The sequence below is a fragment of the Sinocyclocheilus rhinocerous genome, unplaced genomic scaffold (assembly GCF_001515625.1).
Source record: "Sinocyclocheilus rhinocerous isolate Xijiao unplaced genomic scaffold, SAMN03320098_v1.1 scaffold1655, whole genome shotgun sequence".
Lineage (NCBI taxonomy): Eukaryota > Metazoa > Chordata > Actinopteri > Cypriniformes > Cyprinidae > Sinocyclocheilus > Sinocyclocheilus rhinocerous.
The window spans coordinates 1,186,395-1,209,157 of record NW_015655597.1 but is presented as its reverse complement, the minus strand read 5'-3'; the positions used below and the strand labels follow the sequence as shown (position 1 = coordinate 1,209,157).

General features: G+C 38.9%; 1 protein-coding gene across 1 annotated transcript in view; it reads left to right on the top strand.

Annotated features, from left to right (window-relative positions):
- Positions 1 to 295: 295 nt before the first annotated feature.
- LOC107718741 (protocadherin-16-like) overlaps positions 296 to 22,763 on the top strand; it is a 97,633-nt gene continuing 75,165 nt past the window's right edge. The window contains exons 1-2 of the mRNA XM_016525964.1: positions 296 to 620; positions 9,497 to 11,320. Of these exons, the coding sequence (XP_016381450.1) occupies positions 9,518 to 11,320 (1,803 nt within the window). The 5' untranslated portion in view covers positions 296 to 620; positions 9,497 to 9,517. The remainder of the gene's footprint in view (positions 621 to 9,496; positions 11,321 to 22,763) is intronic.

The following is a 22,763-nucleotide window of genomic DNA, read 5'->3' as shown; positions in this document are numbered from 1 at the left end:
TATATAAGTTACATACACCATCAAACTACACATTGGAAAAGGATCTTGAATCTGGTTCTTTGTCTTCAGACCACTTCTCAAAGGTAGAGCATGGTGGCACTACAGTCTACAGGAACAAGTCTAGTCTTTTCCTCAGTCTTCCTCTTTTTTTCCTCTGCTCCCCGTTTTGTACCGCTCCCCACGTGTCGAATATATTAGCAACCCAAATTAGGAGAGGCCGGGCCTGATGTGGGTGTCGGATTTCACTCGCGGAGGTGCGGTGTATCCACAGAGCGTCCAGTCCATGCAGCATTGGATGCTGAGGTGACCGTTATACGGAGGTGCGCGTTACTATTAAGACACTGAAGAGATCGTAAGATATTCTGATCCCGTTTGGTGAATGGAATAGTGAATGCGGACCCGCTCACACCTGAGGGCTAGGCTACTATTTGCCGGTGGAAATCAAGGAGTATCTGCGTGAGAATTCAATCTCTTTCCCATGGATTTAATGTCGATGTATCAATCTTAAACAAAAACGATCCGTTTGCGGCTGGGAACTGGCTGGATACATCTGCATACAAATTGGATTTGAGTGAAACAACGGATGCTCACAGACAGCGGCGGAGCTCGTTCAGATGAATGTAAGAATCAATGTCGTTATCCTATCGTTCACTATGACTCAAGACAGTCTGCTTAACACAAATTCTGACACCTTTAGCGTTCGCTCAAGAGAAAACGATGGGTGCTGCATGATTTTTGTGACGTGGGATATTGATCAATTTACTCCCATTCACATTTCTGTGTATGCAAAACCAAGCGCTTCTTTGTGTATGAAGGAGTGGACGGGCAGTTTCATTCATTCTCTTATATTATATAGGCCTAGGCTACCCTGATGAGGTGAATAGCCCATGTTCGTCCGCGAAGGCTATTTCATGTCAGCTGGTTAAAGCATGTTTGTGTGGATGCGTTAAAATTACTCAAGCAAGGAAAAATCAACTAGAAACAAATCTAGAAACGATTTACCCAAATCAGTAAAATCATCTAGACCTAGGCTACTTAATTTAATGTTTAGTTAATTAACGAGTTGTGAATTCATGCTGTTTAGGTGTATTAGTTGTGGGGTCTTAGCCTATTCTGTAGCCTACGTGTTAAGATTTACAGTAAAAACCCACAACTACCACTAGAACAGAACACCTGAACAGAACATGAATTCACAACTCGTTGAACACATTTACACAAGGTCTATAATTTTACTGTTTTGGTTTAGATGATTAGACATGTAGGCTTAGGCTATATTTTTACCTAGCCTACTCCACAAGAAGTTCCTCAGTAGCATTTTCAAACAACTTTTCATTAACAAAACAGAAATCGCTTTTGCCAGAGAAAAGTTGGCCAAAACACAGGAGCACTTTCCGATTGGAACGGTAGGCCTACGTCAGCAAAACTAATAGCTAGGCTAATTATTTCTCAATTTAATAAACATATTGCATAGACTGGCTATTACTAACTAACTAACCAACTAACAAACTAACTAATAAAATAAATGTTAAGTCTTGAATTCGCGCGAGACTAACTTAAAATGATTGAGCTCCATATAAAAACCATATTAAAATTCTTACTATTCCGAACCGTTCTCAGTAAATGGACAAGCGGAGATTGGTTTCTTCTTGAGCGGTGATGTGTGCGTTTAAGTTTTTGTAGGATTACCATTTTTTGCTTGTCGCTTTCATCGGGGACTGCGGCTACCGCGCTTATATAGTAGCCTATGTGCCTGCACGCAACGTGTAACTGCACGCACCTCACTGCATCACGGCATGCCTATTATTTTGGTCCCTCTTTCAAACTACACAGGCTGTAATTAAGTATCATGAGCGTGCAGTTAAAAGAGAAGCATGCAGTTTACTCACTCATGATGGGACTCCACTGTTCTGTGGTGATTGATTCAAGACTGCACTGTTTTAAATCCACTTCCCTTAAAATCTTATTAAAAACGCGGCAATGTATATTTTCTGTGTGTATACGCGTTCCAAGAGTGATGAGACAGAATACAGAACTAGTTCTTTTCACTGTTTGCATCATTATCTGTGTTTGTGTGCGTTCCAGACAGACTGTTTGGATTATTATATTATATTATATTATATTATATTATTATTAGGCTATCTGCTATATTATTAGGCTATCTGCATTAGTGGGGATTTTTCAGTGACACTTTCTGGAGGTTTTATCGTTAGCCTGTAGGTGGCAGCAAGCGGTTTTTATGAGTGAGTCTATGAATCATTCACTGAACCGATTCGCTAAAAACACTGATTCATTTGGTAACCAGAAGGTGCTTTGTGTTGTTTGGAGACGCACAACACTAAATCCGGCTTTGGCGGAACAAAAATAAACAAAATAACCGGAAATACTGTGACTAAAATGTAAGTTACTCATTAAAAATGATTGATTAAATGATTTACATATTTCAATATTTTATACAGTATTGTGACCCTGTTATTGGTCCGTCTGTCCGTAGAATTTAACAGACGCACGGGATATGTCGAAACGTTCTTCATGGCAGTCTATAATGGCAGAGACCGGAGCAATGATGGATGTTCATTAGACATTACGTTCTAAAGCATCTACAAATGGTAAGTAACACATTGAATTAAACATGAAATTTCTAAATATGTGACATTTAAAAAAAAACGTGAAAAATTTAATTAATCTTTGGTTCACAAAATAATTTTTTACAGTGTATTTTAGTACATGGTTTGTAAACTAATACAGTTTGATGTTTGCATCACATAACCAGATCCATTTTTTTATTAGCTTTTCTGATCTAGTAAACTTGCTTGGTAGCTCACCTAGTAAAGCATTGTTCAAAGACTGTTCAAAAAGTTCAAAGACTAAATTGCGTATGCTTTTGTTAACACTACCAGTTAGGTTTAGGGTAGGGTTCAGTGTAGGTGCTACATTATTTTCAGACAAGCATTAACCTTTTATCACCACTCACTGGACATGTCATTTTCAAACTGCCACGATATGTACAACAACCAACTTAAAAACATAAGTTGCCAGATTTATGCTCATCTGGTTTGGATATAACTGAACATTGCACTTGAAGTGTTGTGAAATGTGCAATGTAAGCAAAGATATATCATTTTGCAGAAATGTTGCCATAATAAGCCTGGGTTGCAGATATTATAAAAACAAGACTTTTCATGCAATTCTAACTTCTCTTACACTCCAAGATAGGTAACAAAAAAAATAAAAAATAAATTTTGTCTGCAGAATGTTCTGTTATTAATTAGCTTACCTAACTGTCTCTATTGTTAGATTTTGGAATCTGCTCCCTGGCACTTTGGTTACAGCCAAGCCATTATATCTAAGTGCTCCAGATTGCGGCTTTTCTCCTGGGAAAGGTTTCTTTTTTCCATCTATGAAGCATGTTCTTGCTAAGTCATTTGACCAGGTGGTGATCTACTCCTGAGTGAGGTTACCATATACCCTTTCAATGTACTGTAAGTATTTACTGAAATGCTACATCTTTGTTTTGTTTTCGTTTTTTTCCCCCAGTGTATGGGGTTAGCTTAATAAGCCAAACCAGGCTAGTGAGATGTATACAGATCACTCAAAAGATTCTGAGTGCTTCACTCTTTCACCTGAGCTGCTCATTCACTCAGTAATAATATCATTGAATCATTGAGTGCTACATTGAGAATGCTCCAATGGAGTGTTCAGTACTGGCTCTGTGTCTAAAAGCTCTTGACGGTGTATTTATTCAGAGTAGCAAACTTCAGCGTGGTGGCACTGTGGCTTTGTGCCGTGTGTTTTACCTCTCGTGGCCAGTAATGGTAGTTGTTCTCAAGCATCAGCACTGTCAAATGGACTGGAAACATGCATGCTTGTAGATAAGGTCAGAGTTTGGACAAGTTAGTGTAAAATTCTACTGAGGCAGCACAGTTCCTTTTCCTTAATGGAAAGGTACCACAGCAGGTGGTGAGTTGCTTTGGGCGTAGGCCTCTCTAATTCTAATTTAGACAAGCATCTGTTTTATACATTTTATCATTAACTAGTCCATTAACGTCTTAGAAGTAAAAACATTTTGGTAGTTTGTATTAGTCACAAACTTTCTCATGAAATTGACACATTTTTATTCCGTCATTAAATCTAGTATTAAAATATTCCACCCAAATACATAATATTTATTAGAATCTTATAATATGAAGCAATTAGATGTCAGAGACTTCAGTGTTTTATCTCAAACGGTCTTAATGCCCAGTTTAGTGTGTATAGTGGGACAGTGCTGTAACCTGGGAGACATGGGAATCTGAGATGTGGCATCTCAGTGTTCAACATTTGTTTAACAGTGCGTCACTGCTTATTAATAATTCAGAGATCTCGTCTCTCTCACTGACTCTCTTTTCCTGTTACATCCCATTCCTCGAGAAAGAGCATGCTGTAAACCCGACCCCGATCAAAACAGGGAGAGAGGTTTCGTTTATTCACTGCAGCTTTCTCTTTCTTGGAGCACACAGTGTGCTTGGAAGGTAATGGCAAAATAATCTTATTTTTATCTATTAATGTAATTTTTCTATGCATAATACAATAAATAATATAATAATTGATATAGTTGGTAAATAATAAAAAATAAAATAAGTATATTAGATAATAATTTATCCTGCACATATATATATAAAAAAACACTGAAAACTGAGTAATAAATCTGCATAGCTATCACCAGATTAGGAGGAAACCTGTGTGTCTGGGGTGTCTAGCATGAGAAATGTCTCACCTGAGCTTGTGGGATCACTGTTTTAGCCCAAACCTTGTTATTTCTGGACTTGCCACTGATTGGGGAAGGAAATTTGGAAACATTTCTTCCTTGCTTTTTTGCCACAGAGACAAACTCCATATTTCCAGTTACTTTCTCAGGAAACCTCATATCCTATTAAACCTGTGCCACAGGGAGACCATAAAAACCAAAGTAGCGTGTGCCTGTGTGGAGAGAAATGTCTGGAAAGCTATATTACACCAATTCCTTAGGGTTACGTCATTGTTGTCCAAACTGAGGGACAAACTTTTCATTCACTCACCTAATGATGGAGGTTGTTTTTACTTGGGAGATCTTTCCTCAACCCATGTTAGCATGTTAGCTGTTTTTTAAAAATCTTTTTCCTGTATAATGCACTGGGGCTGGTAAACCTCCCGTGAACCAGTGGCAAATTCTCTATAAGATATTTAGAGTTGGCATCGGTTTCAACCTTGAACTCACTCTTGATGTCTTAAGATGTTTTGTTTAAAGGGGTGGTTGATTGCGATTTCACTTTTTTAATGTTAGTTAGTGTGTAATGTTGCTGTTTGAGCATAAACAATATCTGCAAAGTTGCAGCGCTGAAAGTTCAATGCAAACGGAGATATCGTCTTTTAAAATTCTGGCAGTTTAGCGATACTTCCGGGGTTTGTGACATCACAAACCCTGATAAACCCTGCCCCCGGGAACATGCAACAAAGGGGGCGGGGCCATGTTGTCTCTCTCTCTCTCTCTCTCATTCAGCTCAGCTCCAACAATGAACTGTTCCATTTATACACTTATTTTCACATAGCTATGACAAGCGTTATACATGGATGCGCGTGCAGTTGCCTTACTGTATTAAAGCTTTAATCACGATTAAACTGTATATTAAAAGCTAAGAGAAGCAGTAGCATTTACAGATAACAGCGTATCTAAAAGTATGAGACAACAACAAACAAAAAACATACCATTAAGAGCCGTGCTTGCACAGGTTCTGTGTGCTCTTCTTCACTAATATCCTTTGCATCTCAATCGGGCTCAAATTGTTAAGCAATATAGACGACACCATTGTTTATAATACAACCAGAGCACATGCCACTGAGGTGAGGGGCGGGACGTTTAGACACGCACTAGAGGCGGTTGAGCCAATCACAACACACTGGGCCAGCTAACCAATCAGAGCCCATCCCGTATTTCTGAGGGAGGGGCTTCATAAAAGCAGGAAATGATCAGCGCGTTTAGAGGAGAAGGGACAGAGCGGTGTAAAATAAAGGTCAATTATGTGAAAAAGAATGCTTTTTTTTTTTTTAAACGAAGCATTAACACATGTTAGACTGCACCCCATAAACACAATCAAGCCTAGAAAAAAGCCAGTCAACCTCCCCTTTAAGTGCATCGAGGGTCTTTACACACTGAAGAAATTAGTAGTAATTGCCCTCAGAAGTGTAATCTCGATCTTTATTCAAACGCGGTATAGATGACAGCTAAAAAGTGTGTGTTGGCTACCATGAGCTCAAAGAGTGAGTCATTGGTAAAGCACGTTGATAAGGGTTTTTATTGGACCTCATATCTTTAGGGTTTTACAAATGTACTATATGAATGGCTATCTTTGATAGAGATTTACTTCAGAATTTTACATTGGACATATTATTATATATTATATATTATTATTATTTGCATTAAGCATTGTTTTCTCCTCCCAATTAGTTCAATAAGAAGTTCCAAAAATAAATTTTCATTGAAAATAAATGACTTTACATGGCCTTTGTGGCATTATTATAAAGCATTAGCATCTGTACAATGCAATCCTTGCATTTTTTTCTTTAATGGATGCTCAGTGACCGAGTTTTAGATTCAGACAGATGATCCATACTGAAATGGTCCTTCTTTGCTCATGTCACCTGCTTCCTCAGACTTAGCATAGCTCAACTGTCATAAAAACCAACTAAGCCAGTCTCATATCAGTCAGGATCTTTTACTAAGACCTGCCAGCCACCTCCACCATTAAACCAACCAGCTCCAGCCTCTTGACGACAGCTGGATGGCTAAAAGCAGAAGGCCCAATGAGGTCTGGCACTGTGGTTGTCCAAATACTGAAAACTGAGCGGGAGTGAATTCCATACCCATTTAGTCTGCGGAAACTGTGGCAACTGCTCATCTGTATTCAGTCATTTCAGACCCATCATAAGATGGGTTTTGGTAAAAGATTTTCTTAAAGTTTCTTAAACCGATATATCCTACCCTGCAATGGTTTCTGCCTCATTTTCATATAGTTCATCATGAATGTGATCTCTCTAAAAAAATTATAATAAGGCTATCAGCAGTTTGAATGTTCTGAGGAAGATTCTCAAATCCTCTGGGGTCCAACACAACACTGAGCTTTGCCTCTGTGCCTATGCAGAAACTCTGTGTGGTGAATAGGACAGCCGGCCCCCCACAGGTTTTCCTCAGACGCTTCTGTCAATCACTTAGTCTGGCCTCTGTTTATTCTGTGCGATCATGATGAAGAAACCGTCAGCTCCGCCAGCCCCCTCGACAACTTTTTTATGCTATGTATTTTAATAAGCCGTTAAATATAGGAATGAGACACATTGTGTGGCAATGCATCGTGGGCCTCCATGACATCAGAATCTGTTTAAATTGGCTCAAAGTGGCCCCCAGGTGCCCCACAATCTCTGCTGCTTTCATTAGACTCAACATTGGGCCTACCACACTTCACAAAAACACTTATAGGGGGTCTACTTATCCTAGAACTACAGGTTTGGGATTTTAACCCCAGATAGAACAGATTTTTTGTCTTATATGGCTCCTTAATGATCACTTATTTCGAATCAGTTGTTTCAACTCAATCTGTGTGACTTCAATGAGATTTGTGTTTCAGATCACTCATGCAATACTGTTGGTCATTGTGGTCTTTGTCCTAGATGTTTTTGGACATGCAATTTGTGTGTTAGTGTGACTCTTTACACGTGACACGCTAAGACTGTATCACATGTTAATGAAGGTCTTAGTTGATGTGGACAGACAGCATGGAGCCCAGCCGGTCAAATGTGTTTGTGAGGTTAATTATTTGTAAATGCCAACCATTAGAGGCACCAAACCACTGAGAAGTGTCCATACACACAGGAAAATTGGTTCACACGGTAGACATATGGCTGTGTAGTGTTAATATTTGTGATAAACAAAGGTAAAAAGTATCATTTTTACCTTTTTTTGGTCTTCTACCTCGTTCACAAACCTATTGACTCATTGTAGCCACTAGATGGAGCCTGGTTGAACAGCTTAGCAATGAATGAAAACATTCATGTGGTTTTATCTGGAGGGCTTCTTCCTTGTTAAAAAATTACACTGAAGTCCAGATTCAATATTTATTTTCTTCCTTCAGTGAGTTCTGTGCGTCTCACTGGAGAACTCTTAAACAGAACTGACAAGGACAAATTGCTTTTGTAATCCATTTATGTATAGAGACCACAACGTCCCGCAGTGATGATCTACCATCATTATGCATTGAGGTTTGGATAATACAGACTTTAACAACAGCTACTCTAGTCAGTGCAAGTGCAAAGACTCCCGAGGTTTGTTGCGATTCCAGCCAAAGTAGTATAATTTCCTAATTGTGCTAGTGCACTTCTTCAGTGGCGTATAAAGTATCATCCCAAGTCTGACCATCTGTAGCAGATTGCTTCACAGAGGATTCAGCCTTCACACATATGACAAGAGGAGAGATGCTTTCCAAACACATGCTCCAAACTCCTGTCTGGCCTTTTTGTCTGAGTAATATCATTCTCTCTGCTCAGAATTAGTGGCTAGGTTTTACTTTTTTAATATGGTTTTAATAAAGACTAGTTTTTTCTAACAATCAACTGCTTTAATGTTTTTTTTGGTTGGTTTTGGTTTGAACTGATTGTACTCAAAGAACATTATGTGAACATCCCAACTAAACGTTTGTGTTGAGATTAAAGCGTCAAGGAAGAGGGGCTTTTCCAGTTACCTGGGGCACACTTTTCCGTGCCACATGCCATTACTGTTGGTACCAAAGTCTCTTTAAAGCCATATTTGTAATGTTTCAGGCAGCTATTTACAGTCATTCCAGTACAGCTGTTTAATATGATATCATTGGTTTATTATTATGTTTCGATAGTAGTTTAGTCTTTCAAAATAGGAATAAAAGGTCATACGTTTTCAAGAGTAAATAAAGGTGTTGCGATATTTAGCGTTACATATTCTTTCCTTTCTATATGTACAAGTGGCTCATCTCTGCTATAACTTCTCTGATGGTACCCACTCAATCTGAATATGACTGGAAAGAAAATATATTTTTCATTAGAAAGCAAATGACGATTAATTGCCCTTTTATGTAAAAACTATTTGCAAGAGATGTATCATAGGTTAATCTTTTGATGTTTTATACACTTCATTATTAAAGCCGTTAGGACTATCAGAAAGTATCACAGAGAAGGCACGTTAGAATAATGGGAAAGATATGCATCTGGAGTGTGTTTTGAAAAGGCGTAGTGCGTGAATAAGAGCCTGCACAACATGTGAAATCCGCTTACTTTTTTACTGCCCTGATTGGGGGAAGCCTCTCCTTTCTGAAGCAAACGCACCCCTTTCTCATGCATTCCAGCTGTCTGTGAGAGGCAGTGAGGGAATCATAGATCTGCATTGTTATCTATGTCATAATATTGTGCGCACTGCTGTGTTAATGTCATTGTGACAATCTGCTCTTCTCCTGTTTTTCAGGTGTAAAGAAACTTTGGCAAGATGACTCCGTTTAATGGCTTTGGGAAAAACACATGTGGACAGTTCCGGATGTGGGTATTCTGGAGGCTAAGGATGCTTTTGGTGTTTTGCGTAGTAGTGGAACTATTAACAGTAATGGTTGGCAGTGAGGGCACACCAGGTATTTTGGAGCTCCAGTTAGATGAGGAGCAACCTGCGGGGACAATAGTGGGCGACATTAGCGCTGGTTTGCTACCTGGAGTTACAGCCTCTCTATACTTCATCTCTGATCACGAAGGCACCGGCATTGGCAGTGATCTCCACATCGATGAAACCACAGGCATCATCAAGACTGCAAGGCGACTGGACCGAGAGGAAAGGGACAATTACAGTTTTATAGCAGTCACTGTGACAGGTTTCACAGTCAAGGTCTCCATCACTGTAAATGATATCAACGACCATGCCCCGGCATTCCCCAAGAAGAAAGCCACTTTGAAGATCCCAGAGCAAACAGCGGTGGGAACTAAGTTTTCTCTTGAGCCAGCCACTGATGCGGATAAGGATCAGCTTACCGTACAAGGATATCAGATCAAAGAAGGCAATGTAGGACAAGTGTTCCGTCTCGAGACCAAAAGAGCAGCAAACAAAGTCCTTTACCTTGACTTGGTGGTCAATGGAGTCTTGGACCGAGAGAAGAGATCCTCCTACTCCTTGGTGTTGGAGGCCTTTGATGGTGGATCTCCAAGGAAAACTGGTCAGATGACTCTTGACGTCTTGCTGCAGGATATCAATGACCATGCTCCGATTTTCAACCAAAGTCGCTACAATGCCATCATCTCTGAGAGCATTCCTCAGGGCAGCAACATTCTGCAAGTTTTTGCAACAGATGCTGATGAAGGAGACAACGGCCTTGTGTTGTACGAGATAAACCGACGACAGAGTGACCCGGACCGCTACTTCGTCATTGACCCTCGCTCTGGAATCATTACGCTCAATAAGGCTCTAGACTATGAGATGAGGAAGGTTCACGAGTTGGTAGTCCAAGCCAGAGATAATGCGAGCCATCCAGAGATCACCAATGCCTTTGTTACGATCCACGTGCGAGACTACAATGATAACCAGCCAACCATGACCATTATCTTTCTCAGTGAAGATGGCTCACCCCAAATCTCTGAAGGTGCTCAGCCAGGCCAATATGTTGCTAGAATCTCTGTGTCAGACCCTGATTATGGCGAATACTCCAATGTCAACGTATCTCTTGAAGGAGGTGATGGTAAATTTGCCCTGACCACTAAAGACAGTATCATCTACCTCATCTATGTAGACCAGATTCTGGATCGGGAAGAGAGGGATTCTTATGAGCTTCGTGTCATGGCTACTGATTCTGGAACTCCGCCGCTTCGTGCAGAGTCCTCATTTACGATTCACGTCACCGATGTAAATGACAACCCACCTCTCTTTGACCAACAGGCTTACAAGCAGACCATACCAGAAGTTGTCTACCCAGGTAGCTTTGTGCTGCAAGTGACCGCCAGGGACAAAGACCAAGGTCCCAATGGTGATATCCGCTACAGCATCCTACCAGACAAGAAGACTCACGCCAGTTGGTTCATCATTGACCCCATCACAGGTATCATAACCACCGCAACCAAGCTGGATTATGAGACAGACCCAAAGCCAAGTATCAAAGTAGTGGCCACTGATGGAGGACGACCACCATTATCCTCCACTGCTCTGGTAGAAATAGACCTCCAGGATAGTAACGATAATGAGCCAGTGTTTGGAAGCAGCTTCTACAATGTTTCTATCAAGGAGAACACGTCAGCAGGGACCTGCTTCCTTGAGGTAGGAATTACTGTTTTCCTTTTGTGTGTGTTTCTGTGATTGCATTTCTCTGATAATTCATGGCCATGATTTTTTTTCTCCAGGTTTTACAGTGCTAAATGTAACTGAAACTTACTAGGGCTAGGAATCCATGCTGATTTCCTTATTTCGATTATTGTAAATTCTGATTCACAAGCTGTCAATTTGATTCTGATTCGGTTTGATTGTGATTTATTTGGCTATATTTCAGTTAGAAAGACCCAAAACAAATTTTTGCTGATATATGACTAATGCTGTAAAATATACAGGGTGTTTTTTCTGACTGATTCTGACTTATAAGAGTCATTATAAATGATCAATAAGAGTCATTTGTTGTGGGAATTGGGCAGTACTGGTCATGCTGTGTGTTTTTGATTGAGTGATTAGTGAAAAAAATGGAAAATCAAGATTTGTACCCAGCCTTACCTTTGACTTTAGCAGAAGGAACTATTTTACATACCATCCGAGATGTCTTGAAACATAATTTAGAAGTATTGCATGTATTTGTTTTGGGTCTTTTATCTTGCTTGAAATGTGTAATTTCACTCACAAAGACAATTTGTAATTATGACATACGATTAGCAGATGTTATCCTCTCTTGGAGACTTGCAGAAAGAGTTGCTTGGCAGATGGTAAAATTGTGCTTTGTTGTTTTTTTGAAATGTTGGTTTAAGTCTGTTGCCATGATAATTGTTGCTACCAAGTGGCAACTGGGCCAACTGTGTTCTCAAGCTGTTTTTACTCCTGTGGAAAAGAAATTAAAATTAGGCCATGTATTCCCTAATAATAAGCAATTCCAGACTTCAAAGGACCTCTGTAATGTCCGTTTCCAACAGAAGCATCTGTTGCAAAATACCCTCCAGAACAAACTTTTTAGATAAATACTGCAATTCCACATTGTTGCTGGTTCATTTAACGTATATTTGGAAAGAGTCACTGGTCAGCGTTTGGTGGAATTTGGTATGTGGGTTCACAGTATGGAGAAGAAGTAGGAGACGGAGAGATAAAGACAGATAGAGAGACAATGAGAAAGAAAGAAGCTTTGCCACACCATAAAGTGAGGAATAAATTGGAAGCTGGAAGTGAACAATAGAGACCGTTCAGTGAATCTTGGAAACAAGGGGATATTAGAAAGAATTCTATGAAACCAGTTTAGCAGAGAGCTGTTTAAATTTATCAAATAATTGTTTTATATTTTAGTCATTCAACACACATGACAAGAAAAAAATGCAATTGCATTTTCTATTGAAATAATCTTTTCTTATTTTAGGGCATACAGCAGCACAGTTGGTTTTTCAGTACCCTTGCAGTACCCTTGTAAAATTGGAAACTTTGGAGTGGGCAGTAATTTATTAATAAGACTGAGGCGTGAATTCACTAAACAGTGGCACCATTTTGGAACATATTTCTTTATCTTATTTGTGCACCACCTGCCATCTAGTTTAACTAGACCCTAATGGACTAAAATGATGCTATCATTCCTTAAGCACAAACATGTCTCCTTTTTATCTATATTAGGATCATAATAGATTGTGCCTTGTTCACTTGTTCACTGGCACAATTATAGTCTCACTATTACAGGTGGTAAACCAAATTTCATTTCATAGAGATGTATACATTTTCTATTGATCATGGCTGTAGCTATTCATCACATAATAGAGAAGATCATTATATCCAAGATGGAGAATTGTGGCATGCCTTTTGCGTTTAGAGTTTGCATAATCTTTCCTGAGATATCATAGTGAAACGCACACCAAAACAGACAGCGTATAGCAATAAATGCATTATTTCTTAGTGAATTTGTTCTTTAAATTGATAGAGAAGGATTTGTTTAATTAGTGTTTAATAAACTGATGTTACTTAATATAAATTTTAGCACACCTCAGAATAAACATGCATTTGTCTATAGGATTTTTAAGATGTTGATTAGTAATCTTGAATGAGAGATTGTATTGATGAATGTATATTTTTATTAGTTTAAATTTCAACCACTATTGCCCCAACACAAACACTCACTGCTGGTCCAGCCATTTCCTCCAAAAACATGGCTGTTTAACTAAGCTTATCCATAGGATGGTGTATTATTTACACACTGCTGAAAGAGAAAACTGCCTTTTATGTATATTTCGGTTTCCTTTCTTCTCCCACGAGTAATTTCTCATGGAAGCAGTCTGCTCTAGTTTTCTGTTCATTGTTCTGGCCATTCGACAGATTTCGTGAGTAGGGCGCACAAACCAAACCCTGTTTGGGACAGTCCATGTTATAGTGTGTTGGGATAAGAATGACCCTTCTGTATGTATTGGACGGAGGTCTCTCCACCCAATGCGCTCATGTATCAACTTTTGGGCTTTTCCGTTACACTTGCACATTTATGCTGATTTCAGAACAGATTTTGTTTCCATTGAATGATTCCTAAAGTGTAAGAAACTGATTCCAAGCCAGTGTACATTGTCCACCCATTACTAAAACCAAAGGTCAGTTCCCTCCTGTTCACATCTTATAATAAGTCTCTCATTTTTCAGTCTGATGCATTTTAAGTGTCTCTTATAAGGTGGTCTGTAACATATAAGTTTAATTCAGAACAAATGAGAGAGAAATGGACTTACACCTAGCCAGGACAAAATAAAGACAAACAAATCTCCCAGTGTCATCAAGAGCATATCATTCTTTCAGTATGTACCTTGATTACTTTCACATTTGAGAGAAAGCATAGTGTTTATATGCTCTTCTTGGAGAAAGAAAGATCTTTTCCTGAGTCGTGCCTTGGCAGCTTAGAGTCAGGTTGAACTGGACAGATCTTCAGTGCCTAAAACAATTCATTTGTATCATATGGATTTATTGTATGCTATGCATTTCTTTTTGGCAAGGTAGAGAGTTTATGTTCACAGGTGCAGCTAGTGTTACATTCTCCACATTAAACTGCAGAAAACACTTTTCTTCACCTGTCGGACCAATTGTACGCACCGTGGTGTTGAATGGGATTTTGTCCTATAGACTAATCACATTTAATAAAGCAGGGCTTGGAGCACATCTGGACTGATGCTTGTAGAGGAAGCTACCTGGGGAACAGCTTCCTGTAACACAAGACCAGCCCTCTGGCGGGGGTCACGTTAAAAAAGTGCCCCACACCAGAAACAGGATCCAGACTGCGACTACACATAGTCTGTGCCATCCAGCAGTAGAGCACACAAACCTTTTCTGTTGTCAGTAAATGGAGATCCTCAAATTTCCTTTTTATGCCCAATAAACCCCTTTCTATTAAAGCAAAACAATTAGTAATGTCACTAAACAAACACATCACCAGTTTTATAAATGTTCTTATTCTCAAACACGGGTTGAAATCTCGTTCCTGTGGACGTGGGGTGCCAGTATGCCTCATTTGTTTGAATTCTCACCCAATATGGCGTAAGGCATCAGCATTTTCTTCATTTCTTCTACTAAATTTTTCCAGAATTGCATTGTATTACTCAGTTTGGTTCCCTTCACCCTCTTTGTAGTGAAATGCTTACAGAAGTGTCACCTCTCTCGGCGTCTGTTCTGTGCAGTGAGCGGCAGAGAAGCATCGCATTCAGTTGGCCTCACCGCAGCCGACTCGTCAATAAATGAGAACAAAACAGCATTTCCTAGCACCTGTCGCTTACCGATTGTTTGGAATTATAAATATGAGCTCTCTCAATCAGTAGAAAATATGGTTAACACCCGGTCATGCATGAAAAAAAAATACCTTCATGTACCGTGAAACCGGTATAATTTTGAAAAATACCATGATATAAATTTTTGGTCATACCGCCCAACACTAATGTCGATGTTACATATTTAAGTGTGCATCCTCATTTCTCCAATTTTACATGCAGATGACCTTATTTGCTGTCATCACAGAATTAAATAAAAAATCTGATAATTTAATAATTAAATGTAATCTTTAACAAATTTCAGAATGAATATCCATACTATATATGCATTTACATGTATGCATATATTCATTACATTTACCAGGTGCTTTTATCCAAACGAGGAACAAAAGCAATTAGTCAAAGAGCAAAACATATGCGTAATATACAATTCCAGGTTTATTGCACGACTAGATTAGGAAGCAAGCTAGAGACAAGAAAAAAGTGAAAAAAAAATAAGAAATGTTAGTTATTTATTTTGGATGTGTAAGTGCATATTCCACTTAAAATCAATTTTTTGTGTTTTGTTTTTTATTTATTTAAACAAAATTGTGTAGAGTTTTGAGGTCATTATACAAAAAAAAAAAGAAAAGAAAGAATCAGAATCAAGTATTCCAGAGAGCCATGCACTCTTGATTTCCAATCTTCTTATGCCTCTATCATTCCTTTATCTTCAATTCTGTTTGATTTCCTCCTCATTCTTTCATTTCTCTTCATATTTTTCACACACATTGTTTGCACTTCCTACTACTCTTGTGGCTGTTCGACCTACGCTCATTTGCGAGCCTGATCTACACTGCTGTTGTCTCGGGGTAAAGCAGAGCAGCTGTGGCTGTATCTGGTGGCATAGTGTTGAGACTGGCTAGCTCAAAGGTTTCAGGGTGCAGTGGTGCTGTTTAAGATCAGCTAATTGAATTTCATGATGTGTTGAGATGACTATTACCATGTATGAATCCTTAGGGTCCAGAATGTTGCTGTTGGAGAGTTGCTTCACGAGACAGCAGGTGGTTGATGGCTTTAGAGGTGATGATTCCTTTGGGCTGTGAGGTCAGCGTTTTGGATAATTTTCCCAGAGTGTCATATTTGATATAATAAGAGATAAAGATGAAAAGCAGAGATGGCCCATTATGACTGTAGGTAAGTAGAGGCCATCTGGTCATTTTCAGGAGATTGATAGATACAATCCGGAATATTCTCATGAGATATTACCTTATAATCGAGAAATCCAGCTTCAGTCAAGACATAAAGCTGTCGTCGCCCAGAGTAAGATTTAGTCGCATATGCGAGTGATTTACTCGCAATGTAGAGGGTTGTGTCATCTGAGAGAACAAACAAACACAGCAGTAACAGGATACACAATTTTGTTTAGCATCTCAACAATGTAAATCTGCAAACACTTGTATTTTTCCATTGTTCATTTGTTTCCTCAGTATTATAATAGTTCCTGTGACAAAATCTGAAAAGTAGACAACCGCAATTTTCCACTGTTGTGTCTTGGTTTTGTTATGTCTCACATGTATAATTCTTTGTGGTCAAAAGCGTCAGGGGATCCCAGGGCATATCTGATGAGGCGAATGATGATAATTCGCCAAGTAAGAATAATTAAATACAATTTAAAACTTTAATAGAAGCAAACTTTACTCCTTATAATGTTTCTCAGCTTAGTAGGCTGTAACTCTGCCTCTGTGGACATGGTTTAGCATGGGATAAAACAATTTTGCTTGCCATAATTATTGTCCATTCATTGCTTATAGGCAAAATGAAGAGAAATGTCCAATAGATTTGCTTTAAACTTTGCATGAAAGTTTTTTTCTCAGCAGTGAGCTCTCACTTTCATGAAGCAGTGCTCAAACAACATATTATTTTGCACTAAACTTCTAATTCAAAAATATTTTACTTTTCATATTTTCAAATGTTAGTTAATTGCATAATTTGCAGTGCTTCACGGACTGTGTAGTTCATTGCCTAATAAAAGAGGTTAAGTACACCGTCTTGAACCTTTTGAGATCTGCAAAAATTTTAAGAATCTCTATAGAGAAAATAAATGAGAAAAACTCTTGAAAATAAGGCCACTGAAAAATTTTAATTTCATTGGGCTCACCATGCAGCTGCGATTAAGAATCAACTTACATTTTTCTGTGGAACGAAAAAGATGATATTTTTAATAAATTATGTCAGAATCTTCACTTTGGGGTAAACTGTCCCTTTAAGCATGTCTTCAACAAACACCCCTCAATCTCTTCCCCTCCTGCTAGCTGCTGTAGTTCAAATCTGCTTAGCTAGTTTAGATCTCAGTGTTGCACAGGGGGCAAAAATGCAACCAGTCAAAGAGGCTAATGAGGCTCGAATAAAAGCGATTAGAGTTTAGTGAAAAGGAAATTAGAAGAGGCGACTAGAGATCGGTAATTGCTCACAATCCGCCTTTATTTCACACATACTGTACTCACATTCAAATGCTGTTCTCTCTCCTTTCCCCTCAAACTTTACTTTCTATTTCAGACTACCGTCTCGTTATTTCAATCTATGATGTCCGTCTAACAAAATAAGTAGGCCTTTCCCTCCCTTTTTTAAGCCTTTTCCATCAAAGAGCTCAGATGAGTGAAATTTAATTACAAGGCTACTGTACGTACTAAACGCAGCCAGTAATAATACCTGCTGTATTGATTTAATGAACAGGTTGAGGCGAACAGTCCAATAAGCCCACAGATCTATGCTAAAGTTGGATTAGAGCGTGAACCACAGCGTGGCGGCGGTAATCTCTTCTTCTTTCGCTCACGCCATCTTTACGGTCTTAAATATTTACCTTTATAAGACGACGTGCCAAATAAACAGGGCACATATACACACACGGTGCCATTAATCGTGGTCATTCTAACCCATCCTTGCTTTTGCAGACTGTCAGGCACCTAGATTATCCCTCCAACACACCCAGTAATCTTGCTGTCACCCTGGTGGTCTCTTCTCTGACCTCCATCCCACTTGGTTGATCCTCTGCCAGCTCGTCTTTGTGAAATCTCGCCACTTTTCTGACACTCATTGAACCCTCTGGCCTTCACCCTCACTCGCAGGACTGTTATTTCCCTCCATGTGCTGCCATTACATAATGCAGTAAAGTCAGTATTTTTAAGGTTTGTTTGCATTACTTTTAAGAGGCCGTACATTAACCTGAGGTTTTTGTTTGATGGGAAAGGGAGCTTACTGCATTTTCCCAAACCTCACGCTGAGTTGATTCATCTACCCTTGGCAGGGTTTGGGTAAACTTGTTTAAGTTGGCATCCAAGCGTGGCTCTGTGAGATTTAACTCTGTGGAAAAGACCCTGCCTGCCGAGGAGAAAGATACGGAGGTGCTTCCACTCAAAATTCACACATTGTGTCTGTTTTATTCTACTCGAGCTGTCATATTCGATCGAGTGACTTATAATCAAGGTCTTGTATTCATTCCAGATCAGTGCTTAAGTACTGATTCACGTCCACTTGCATTGCTTATTTTAGCGCTCTTCTTCAGAAAGCATATAGCGTAGAAATGTTTGGAAATTCATCCGTCATTTCTTCAGCTGATTAGATGTTTTGAGTATTTTTATTCTGGCTAAAATGGCTTTTTAATCCATTCGTGAATACAGTTTTTGGCCTGTTTGTGTAGTTGTCTCAGATTGCACTTGCACAAAAACAGCATTATCCCACAATTGCATTTATTTGAGCTTAACTTGTATTGAACCTACAATAATCTTTTAACCTGGTGGCGTTCTGTGGAAACTAATTCCGCCAGCTGTGGTCCTGTGGTGATAGCGATTGTCTTCTACACTCCAGGTGATGATTTTGACCCTGGTTCAATGGCCGTCTATGGTATGCTGAACCATTCATCATTGTTCCAGTAGCACGCACTGCTCTGAGCTCAAGTGTTTTGCCTCGGGATGAGTTTACCCCTGGAATGCAGTGCTCTCAGTGCTTACACGGAGAAAGCGGATATGAGGGTGCTCCGTGATTGCAGTAGAACTTGACCGGATCATCTGGCTCAACCTGCTCCACCTGCAAGCAGAGATCATTGACTTCTAATAAAGAGCCCCTCATAATGAGGTGGAGATGTTTCTTTCGCCCTGTTTCTTCTAAAGATTGGGTAGATGGGCCAGTGCTGATCAAACAGAAACATCCGATAAGATCTCTGGACTCTTGAATGTTCAATAAAAGCTCTCAGCTGTCTTGCGGAGAGGAAGTGCCATTATTGGATGGTTTCCAACTAATCAATTCATATACAGGAATTAAAACACGGATCATTCAGATCCAGGTGCTGAAAAATAGCAGCAACGTGTGTACCTGGATAACCCTGAATCTGTGCCGACCACCAGATGGTTGTGCCTGAACTGTTTTAAGAGCGTATTCATCTTATGAGAGCTCTTATGAGTGGATACTAGAGAGCAGTGGATGATGCTGTTAAAGGCAGCTGTTTATGAGAGAAGTCTTGTTTTGTTTTAGTTGGCTGTTTACACTTTCGTACAGTTCATACATGCACTTACAAATATAAATTACAACCCCATTATTGACATATTTGTATGTGTGTTACAGCAACAAATCTAGTGAATAAATCAGGCAGTCTCGGAGGTAGGGATGGGCGATATGGGCTTAAAAATATATCACGATATTTCTGGTATTTATTGCGATAACGATATAAATGACGATAATTCAGGGAATCCTGTTTCTTAGAGAAAAGTATTATCTTTCCTATTTTTACCCAGGTAAAGGGTGTTGTGAGCATTACTGAGTAAACACGTAATGCAAAGACTGTTTAATTCATACTGGAAGCTGGAGGGCGCTCTTGCACAGAAACTCCACATATCCATAGCAGAATTAATACTAACGACGCTCCAGGAAGGTACCCAGTTATCGCTGAATAAAACGCACAACGGAGATAGAGACATTTTAACTGATGTAACTTGAGGAAAATAAACATACGATTGCACAAAATATATGGTTTATCGGTGTTCTTCAATCTGGGGGATTTTTATAAGGAAAGTACATTTATAATGTAATGTTAATCGACATGGCCTTTATCACTGTATATAATACTATCATTCTGTAATATGAAACCACGTCACACGTCACAAATTATATCTTTGTTGGACAACAGTTTTGTAAACAGGCTTACACATGCAAAACTGTATTGCACACGTGCTACTGTAGTACATTTATTCAGACCGATTTTTGTGCACTGTACAGCCCTGACCAAATCAGTTACAGATTGTAAAAGAAGCTCGAGCTCCTCATTTAGCGATATAGGCTACTCCTCCTCAAATCCACATCCCACCGGTATCACCGTCAACACCGTCTATCGCGGCAAGCCTATCGCAAACGATAAGATATCGCCCATCCCTACTCGGAGGCTTTCATTTGCAGTTCAGATGTTTCTGGGTCAATAACATTTAAGGGTGTCCGTAATAAAGAAATGTATTTTTAATTTTGTTTTTTAAATAACTATTAAAATGTTAATGGTTCTAATTTAATGGTTCTAAAAACCATTATCCTTGCACACTGAATACAATATAGTGTACACATCATAATTATTATTTAAAATTTTTAAATATATAATTTTTTCAAGGAATAATTTTTTAACAAATATCTTGAATTATTAATCCAAAAATATCATAGTTCTTTTGGGGAGTCGCTCCACATGACATTTTTGCAACCTGAACAAACCTTCAGACAAATGTCAAATTATCATATATATTATGAATAAAATTATTTTACTAAGAAATAATAATAAAAGATTATTCTAAGGGTTTTACAAAGGATTTCTTTTCAATAATTTGCTAATATAATTCTTTTAATGAGGCTTTTTCATCATTATGACATCAGAATAGTATCAAAACAATATCAAAATGAAGTTTAATTCACAAATCAAGACATTATCATCAGATGTATTTGTCATTGTTTTGCCACCTTGGAATTATAAGGTTCTATCTGCAGTTCTGAGAATATTGAGCTTCAAAGTTTTTGCATTCCATATACTTTGTAGATAGAACCTTTAAAAAAAAATTAAAAAAATAAAAAAATAAATAAAAATGTCCCAACATGTACACAACTAAAAAAAAAAACAATGTAAATAAGTTGTCACAGAATAAGAATATGCGAATAACTTAATTTTGACAAAAATGTCAGATAAAAACATTATAACATATATATAGAGTGCGTTGTGTGTATGTGTTACAGCGAGAGAGAATGGAGAGAGATGTCGGCATGTGGTGTGAGTTATTAGCAAGGAATTGTGCCAGTAGTCATAGTTACCATGACAATCTGACAGCAAGGAAGAGGGAGGTGGTGTGTGTCTTGTGATTGTGTGTGCGTGTGTGTGTTGGTAGGACTTGTGTGTAGGGGGTAGTAATTTGCTTTCGGCTGATGGCCTGGTTGGCAATGGTCCCTTTTGCCCTTTTTTTAGACATTTCATATATTTTATGCTGTTTTAGGTGTGTGTGCAGGCCTGCGTTATGTCTGACCGGTCTCCCCTCAAGGACATGAGAAGTAGACTAATAAATTATAAGTGTGATCCTTTGTAAGTAAGACTTGTGCACAAACACATACCACAGACACACACACACACACACACACACACACACACACACACAGACACAGACACAGACACACACACACACACACACACACACACAGACACAGACACAGAGACACACACACACACACACAAACAAATATGTGGTGATAAATAGCCCTTTGTTGGGGAAACAAACCCACTCCCTTCCATCTAACATATCTTCTTGGATACTCTGCTATCTAGTAAAATACACACTCTTATCGGACTGCCTGAACCAGAGAATTACATGACAAAAGAGAGTAAAATGGAAACAGACAGTCTGTGGGCAGTGAGCCATGCTGGTATCACACTGGTAAAGAATAACACCAGCTCTCCCCAGAGATCTCCTCTCTACCAGAACAAAGAGCCGTCCCTTCCTCCAGAGCTCCTTCAGTCGCACAGCCTGCCTTTCCACTGTCCATCATCTGTCTCTCCTGGTTTGACTGGTCATTTTGATCTCTTAAATAGATCTTAGGCTCAAATGAAACATTTAAACATGCAATTCTGCATTAAATAATCATTTTACAGTGTTGAAATTTAAATTCCAGAGTCATTTCTGGAAGGTTTGCATGTGGATATTCTTTGAATGTTGTGTTGCAATAGATATTAGTCATAATTGTGATTGGTGTCATGTTATTGTACCTGTGCACACACAAAATTAGGTTTTCTTATGTTTATTTATTTATTTATTTTACTGAACCCATTTCCCCTCAAACTTACACTGCTTGTGTGTTTTGTGTGGTTGTTTAAGTATCAGGCTGTGTTTATTAGGGCTGTGCGATAAATCGTACCGCAATCGCGATTTGAGATGTTGCGATTTACTAATTACAAAGCCTGTGATGTGGACGCGATATGACTCTGCTCCAGAGCAAACGCAAATGCATGACTGCCAGCCTTGAGTGGCAGTCTTACTAACCAATTGAGTGAGCGCACCTCCATTCTCCCCAATCAGCACTGCTCTAGCCAACTGCGTAAACGCCCACCATTAAAAACAAAAACAAAAACAAATAGAAAGCGCGTGGGAGAGAGAGCTAGTGGGATTATGACATCTACAGGGTCAGATCGACAGTCAGGCAAATTAATACTAAAGAAAAAATTATGTAATATGAGATTACTTCGGCTTCGAAATGACAGACACCAAACAAAAAAGGTAATGTTAATTTGCAAGAGCTGTGTC